Source organism: Sinocyclocheilus rhinocerous, unplaced genomic scaffold (assembly GCF_001515625.1).
Source record: "Sinocyclocheilus rhinocerous isolate Xijiao unplaced genomic scaffold, SAMN03320098_v1.1 scaffold748, whole genome shotgun sequence".
NCBI classification, from domain to species: Eukaryota; Metazoa; Chordata; class Actinopteri; order Cypriniformes; family Cyprinidae; genus Sinocyclocheilus; species Sinocyclocheilus rhinocerous.
The window spans coordinates 42,925-50,508 of NW_015650693.1; the positions used below are offsets into that span (position 1 = coordinate 42,925).

General features: G+C 36.9%; 2 protein-coding genes across 3 annotated transcripts in view; one reads left to right on the top strand and one right to left on the bottom strand.

Moving 5' to 3' along the window:
• The window catches only part of LOC107712186 (SLAM family member 5-like), a 9,564-nt gene that overhangs the window by 1,121 nt on the left and 859 nt on the right, over positions 1-7,584 (top strand). The window lies entirely within an intron of this gene.
• On the bottom strand, positions 2,629-5,189 carry LOC107712181 (SLAM family member 5-like). Its single transcript, XM_016517338.1, has 4 exons — positions 4,871-5,189; positions 3,806-4,123; positions 2,976-3,269; positions 2,629-2,883 (listed from the first exon to the last, which is right to left on the bottom strand). Exons 1-4 carry the CDS (start codon positions 4,929-4,931, stop codon positions 2,723-2,725), a joined length of 834 nt encoding a protein of 277 aa, XP_016372824.1. The 5' UTR covers positions 4,932-5,189; the 3' UTR covers positions 2,629-2,722.

Genomic DNA, 7,584 nt, shown 5'->3' on the forward strand with positions numbered 1-7,584 from the left:
ATGCTAAATTTCTCCAAATCTGTTTCCATGAAGAAACAAACTCATCTACATCAATTTTTTTTGGGGGGGGGGTGAACTATTCCTTTAATAGCGAGGTGTTCATGAACAGCTCATGGATACTTCCTTACAACATTCAAATCTACAATTTGGAATAAAGCCATTATTCATCTTTTTTTAATGTAATGTAAATGTTTCTAATCTTTTGTAGCTCGTCTGCCTGTTCCTGTCATTAGCAGAGACTGTTGTTCTTCATTACCATCATCATCATCATATTGTTCATTGGTGTGTTCAGTGGTGAATGTGGGTCATGTGACTCTCTCCTGGTACAAATAGGAAACGCCCTATAGACGTATTGCAGATGCGCAAACACTCAAATAAATGCATCTTGCAGTTGTAAATGTCAAATAGACATCTCGGTGATGTACGTGTGCTATCGGGGTATCAATACGTACACGGACCCCTCCCACACCAGTATGTCAAATGTGTCAAAATGCCAAAACTAAATGTCAGAATGTTTTATTGAAGGTGGTGCGAGCACACAGTAAATTATTGTGTTAGAAAGTAAGTGCCACCTCTAGGTCAAAGTTCAAGGTCAACAATTTTTTTTTGTCAAATTTCATCTCTTCAGTATAAATAAATCAGTAAAATCCTATTAATAAGCTAACTGTACTGTAAGGTACCTTACCATGTACAGTTAAAATGTACAGATTTTACAGCAAATCTGTGTTTGCATTATATGTAATGGTCAGAGGTTTACCCACAATTTACAGAACACTTACTTTAAAAGAAAAAGTGTATTATTATTATTACTACATATTTTGTCCTTGAGGCTGAAATGACATTCAGACCAAAATTGCAGCGTTTCACTTACATTATAAAACTGTTTACGAGCACACATCCTTTAGATTGTCCACTAGAAGGAGGAAAACGTTCAAAAATGTTGTTTTGTTCATTAACACTGATCAAAACTGTCAAATTGACACCAATGTAACATACATGCAATGTATATAACAGGAATATCTGCACAACAGGCAAGATCACAGTTAATAGCAACATGTTCCATCAACAGTAAAATAACCAAAACCAAAAAAAAAAAAAAGTTAATGTAAATAGAAACGCTTTGTTATGATACTTTTCACAGGTTAACAGTATGCAGTGTTCATTTCAAACATTTTCCACTTTAAAGGCTCAAAAAGTAGAGACGTTTTATAAAAATATTGTTCATTGGTGTGTTCAGTGGGGAATGTAAGTCATGTGACTCTCTCCTGGTACAAAGGAAACAGTTTATTGTCCAGCATCAGTGTGTGTGATCTCAGCAGCAGCGTCTCTTTACATCTGGAGGTGGAATATCAGGAGAAAAACAGCTACAGCTGTGTGCTTAACAATCCCATCAGCAACCAGACCACACATCTGGACATTGGTGAACTCGGTCAGATACATTCAGGTAACATTAGTGTTTATTTATGTAAGTCAGCAGCATATTATCAGTCATTTTGTATGTTTATTGTTCTTTTATCCCCTCAGACTCAGAATGTGTCTGCTGTTGTGACACTACTAAAGCTGTGATCCAATTGGTCATCTCTGCTCTGGTGGGTGTGGCTACTGTTGTTGTTTTGGGTTTTGAAATCACATCCAGAAAATCTGATCAGAAAAGACAAACTCATACATCAACTTCAGCCCTACACTGATTCACTATTAAAACAATCATCTCTATCTTTTTTGTACCTGTTTTTTTTTTTCTTCCTTTTTTGAAAATGGTTACAAAAGGAATGTGTATTTTTTATATATATATGCATTGTTTATAATTTAGGTATAGTCAATGTTTGTGTAGAAAATAGATTTTGAATGTCTCATAATGACCAGTACCATCGAAATTGCTTTGTTCATTCAGCCTGGCAAAGACAATGAATGGGTTTGTGCTGTCTGTGTTTAATTCTCCAAACCTCCACTGCAGCACATCAAAACTTTTTATTGCAGTAACACCAGTGTTTAGAGTGACCGTCTCTCCCACCCTCACTGACACTGTCTTCAGTTCATCCGTCTCAGCCAAACTGTCACCTGGAGAACCTAGACGGGGAGTAAATATTCAGTAGAAGTATTGTATATTTTTAATAACTATAGCAGATGCATTGTTTCTTTGTAATGGCATTTGATGACAGAGAAGGGAGAAAATCAGACGTCAGTATATTAGATCTGTGTGAGTTAGGTCTTAAAGTGACAGCAGCCTAACCTCACTGCTTTTTTCCTAATAATTTTTTTAGCTTGATTAAAAATCAATGTATATTTCATTAATACGGTACTGTATTTTACATTAGAATTTTTAGATGATTAGAATTTAAATTGCTGTTTATTTTATTTGTAACATTCAATTGTGTTTATTTGTTCAATTGCTTGTAATTTGTATCTTTGTTCTGACTGTTTATGTGTTTTAAATAAGCTTGAGAAGTTTTTACTTATATTAGTAAGGCTAGTAGGGCCAACTAGTTTTTACTACAAAATAGTCTTTAAAAAAACCAGCACGAATATGATATGATATTTTTGCCATATCGCTACTGGATGCAGTAATACAGTGTCTTACCATTGTTCATCTCAGTGTATTCTTGTTTAGGGGTCTGGCCTGTTTAAACACAAACCACAGACTTAAACAATTAAGTAAATCAATTACATAAATGTGGTTAAAACTACATGCTTGCACAATAAAGCTCATCTTGCTCTATTAACTTTAAGTAAACTTGCCCATTTGATTTGTGTTCCTGTATTTCCAGTAGATACTGAGCATCCCAACTGCAGCCAAGACTAGTACAGTAACTACAACACTAACGCAGATCAGCACCATGTGACTTAAGGGTAAGCCATCTTCTGGGATTAAACTTGATGCATCCACTATAAAATAGTAGTGCAAGTTGAAAAATTTGAGAACTGAACAAATCAGTTTATATCAGCACTGACATCAACTAATATCAGCTCTGCTGTACCTGAACATGGTTGACAGAGTTGACTGATGTCCAGATGTTGAGTCTGGTTGCTGATGGGATTGTTGAGCACACAGCTGTAGCTGTTTTTATCCTGATATTCCACCTCCAGAGGTAGAGAGAGACTGATGCTGAGATCAGACACACTGATGCTGGACAATAAACTGTTTCCTTTGTACCAGGAGAGAGTCACATGACCCACATTCACCACTGAACACACCAATGAACAATATGATGATGAAGATGATGAAGAACACTGTGAAGAGTTTCTGCTGATGACAGGAACAGGCAGACGAGCTGAAGATGGAAATATCAGAATAACAGACAATCCAAAATCGTGCAGTTGAGTTTTACACATATCTATTTACCAGCATCCATGCCATCTCAGTGACTAGGAAATAAACCATAGTACTAAAAAAAATGTCATTGAGAAGTGTCCTTGAGCTTGGGAAAGGCGCTATATAAATTAAACATGTTGTTGTTATTATTATTATTATTAAAAAGTAAAAATGCAATTGTAAAAGTCCTAAACACCACCTATGTAAATTTCCACTAGTTTTGTCTCTCTGGGTCACTTGCCACAAATTACACATACCAGGCTGTGACTCAGGTCTCATTTCACCCTTTACAAAAGAAACCAGATACTGTACATTCAGCTTGGTGTTGTCTCCAAGAGGATATAGGATTATAGAAGGATAGAAAAGTTACCAAAGTAACAACCTGTGACTTGGCTAATTTTGCATTTGACCTGCTGACTGACTCAAGTGACTAGTACAGTATTCTCAATATGGTTCGATGTTGCAATACACTGAAATCAACTACAAAATACTCACCAGAAACAATAATACTGAACTTCTTTGGTGGGACCTCTATCCCACCAATGATCTGCAGTTCATAAAGTCCAGAGTCTTCAGTTGTGGTGTTTGTGACGGTCAGAGATCCAGTCCGATCATCCAGCTGCAGCCTGTCTCTGAATTTCCCATCAAGAACATCATTGTATAATGAGATCTTATTGACTACATTGTTGATTTGAGCTATACGAGTGCGGTCAGGTCCAAATGTCCACAGTATACGTTCATATTTCTGTAAATCTGTAAGATCAGTGTGTAGCGTGACAGAATCTCCCTCCATCACAAAATCACCAAACACACCTGGAGAACAAACAGAAACCGTTGCTCAGACTAACAACGTTGAGCAAATCCAAATCAGCTAATCAGACTAGATAAAGTTCACAAGGTTATTAGGCTAGTTGTTTGTGGGAAATGGTAGTACGCTAATGCAGATGTGTAATTGTGGTAGATAAATTATGCAACTATTACGCCTAAGCATGTCGCTCAACAATAACCCTGTTGAAAAAAACAGCATATGCTGGTTAGGTATGTTTTGACGCTGGGATGCTGGTTTAAGCTGGTCCTTTGCTGATTTATGCTGGTCCTTCTGCTGGTTTAAGCTGGTCCTTTGCTGATTTATGCTGGTCCTTCTGCTGGTTTAAGCTGGTCCTTTGCTGATTTATGCTGGTCCTTCTGCTGGTTTAAGCTGGTCCTTTGCTGATTTATGCTGGTCCTTTGCCAGCACATGACCAGCATAAACCAGCAAAGGACCAGTTTAGACCAGCAAAGGACCAGTTTAGACCAGCAAAGGACCAGCTTAAACCAGCAAAGGACCAGCATAAACCAGCAAAGGACCAGCATAAACCAGCAAAGGACCAGCTTAAACCAGCAAAGGACCAGCTTAAACCAGCATCAAAACATACCTAACCAGCATATGCTGTTTTTTCAACAGGGAAAGTAAATTTACATATTTATAGTTTGATTACAAATGCACACTTAAACTCAAGAAAAGTTGTTTAAATAGTTACAAAGTGAAAGCGAAAGTCTCGAAGCTTTTTAAATACTCACCTTTTGCGAGCAAAAAGCATAGAAGTAAAACAGGGGTCTTCATTTTGGTGAGTTGTGGCATTTAATGAAGATGTTGAGTGTAGTGAGTAAAATGTTACGAGTGTTTAGCCTTTAGCTCGTATCATAAATCCGCGCTGACAGCGAAAACACCCTTTTCTAACTAACATTTTTGGTTGTAACCGACCTTAACAGCACTATGTAGAGATATTTTATACCCATTGAGATTCATTTGTGAATTATATTCGTCTTCGGAATCATATTCCTGATTATTTCTCTGCTGAGAAGCCATGCAATACGCGTATACTGGCGTTGAGAAGAACGGAAGTAATATTCGATAAATGTCAGGAAGTTATTATTAGTCCTGTAGGATCCTGAAGGAAGGGTATCGACTCACGTCGCCACCTAACAATGCAAACAAAAACATTAGCTTTCACTGTTTGAAGCTCTACTATTTATCTTTTCCAAATGACTTTCCCAACTACATGTAATCACGTGATCTTGAGCTAAAATAGCTGTTTTAATAAAATAAAGTATTTCACTTTACATCACACGTGTTGACTTCAACGTAGAAAAACGCAACATTTGTTTTGTGTGTCCTGGAGGTGTCTTGCCGTTCCACCTGATGACCACTTGTGGGAAACAGTGGTGATATGACTTCTTATGGGTAGGTCAAACTGAAATCAGATTTACCCCCAAATCAACCTGACATGTTCTTCTAAAAATGATGGTCTAATTTTGAAAATCTTTATAATAAGAACCAAAATATTATTGCTAGCTGGTTTAATTTTCATTATCACATTCTATTGGGTTGCAGCAGATCAAGAGAAGATCTGCAGCAGATCAAGCGTGTGTGTGTGTGTGTGTGTTTAATTGAACTGTGACCAGCTTCTGAGACAAACTGAAACCTGCAATGGATCTGACTTCTTTTTATCTAAAGGTGGTTTTGTTTTGTTGAGTGGACGGAATAGCTTGTGTTTGTGATGTTGCATGTGGTTGAATGGCTTCTTCCTGTCCTTGTAACATGAACCACATACTTTTTCCTGTTAATATAGATAAACTAGATAAAGTAATATAGATAAAGTACACTATCAGAGTCTATCAATGCTATTTAATGCTACTTACAATTAGGTATCTATTTGCCAATGATTATTTAATATTTAATAGAGAAACAAATTAACCATTACAAGAAATCTTTACTCTTACTTTAGTAGGTTGCAGTTTGCACACTAGTAAAGTAAGATATTGAGAAGTTTTGCTTATTTTAATATCAGCAGCACCCTTAACATGATTGGCTGTCTTAAATAATAAAGAGAAGACATACTTTCTACCAATGGTTTAATATGTCGGCTAAGTAGAACAAATGCAAATGCACAGTTAATGCGTCTGCACACCACGGGGAGGGTGTAAAATAGGGGAGGATTCACACCTGGTCACATTTCGAGTGATGTTCTCTCAGACAGCACAGCAAACTGCTGATAGAAATGCTTCATGGGTTTGTTTTGTTTGGTTTGTGCTTCTGGCGTCTTGTTGGTAAGTTAAAATGTCCTTTTTTTTTTTTTAGCCCTGTTAGCTCTTGCAGTTTTATAGTGGAGTAAAAACCTACTGTTGTAAATGTATAATATATAAACTCATTTTAAGACAAAAAACTTTCAAAGACAGTAATGCATGGTTAAATAACCCACTGAGTGATATAATTCAAATAAAAATTAATGTGTTCGTCAGTAGTGATGCAATGTTGAGAAAACACTTCTTAAAACTGAAATGATTTTTGTAAATCCAGTGGTCAAATGCTGTGTGGCCTCTCAATTCTCTGTGTAATTATAGCCATCTGACTAGTGACTGGTCTGTGTGTGAATCTCCACAAAACTATGAGTCTTAATAATATGTAATAATGATAATATGTAATCATGTAATCAATAAAAAGGTAACTGTAGTCTGATTTCACAATGATCTTATCCCACTAATAATATAAATAAAATAGTTTGGTACTGAAAAGCTAAAAAGTACTTTTTTTTTGGCTTTGTCCTCAATTGACAGTCGTATCAATCAGTGGTTTTACAGTGACCATTTGAAAACCATTTGAGACAGATTTGACTTGCTATTTCAAGAAACACTCTAAACACTTAGGAAAATCAATCGTTAACATTTTCATATGACATGTTCCATTAATACACAGCTTTGTACTTTTTCTTAGTGCCAAAATAGAGAAGTGGTTTGAGAATTAATTTTGAAGTTAATTGAAACTAGTGAATCAACAGAAAGCTACTAAAGCGCTTTAGTCAGTGTTTAAAGGGGTCATATGATGATGCTAAAAAGAACATTATTTTGTGTATTTGGTGTAATGAAATGTGTAAGGTTCAAGAAACACATTATTTTCCACATACTGTACATTATTGTTTCTCCTCCATGCCCCGCCTTTCTGAAACACGTCGATTTTAACAAAGCTCATCGTTCTGAAAAGCGAGGTGCAGTGTTGTAAATACAACTTAACCACTGATTTCTAGCCGTGTCCTCTTTTGGAAGACCAAACAAAGTAGTTTCGCTTTCACAATGAAACAGCGTCACACTGTGAAAAGCTGATCCTTGAGTGAGCGGAGGCCGGTGAGCTTGCGAACGGAGCGGCCGGCAGATTCGACGAAGGAGCGTCTGGCGGGCTTGCGACAACCACATGTGACGACCCCGGGCTGGACTCCGCTTCGTCCACGGTGAAAGCC

What these genes read in the sequence shown, in the direction of transcription:
- LOC107712181 (XM_016517338.1), bottom strand. Translation starts at nt 4,931, where the DNA reads ATGCCACAACTCACCAAAATGAAGACCCCTGTTTTACTTCTATGCTTT. An exon ending in ATGCTTTTTGCTCGCAAAAG is followed by an intron (nt 4,124 to 4,870) that starts GTGAGTATTTAA and finishes TTTGTTCTCCAG; the next exon opens with GTGTGTTTGGTGATTTTGTG. An exon ending in ACTCTGTCAACCATGTTCAG is followed by an intron (nt 2,884 to 2,975) that starts GTACAGCAGAGC and finishes ACTATTTTATAG; the next exon opens with TGGATGCATCAAGTTTAATC.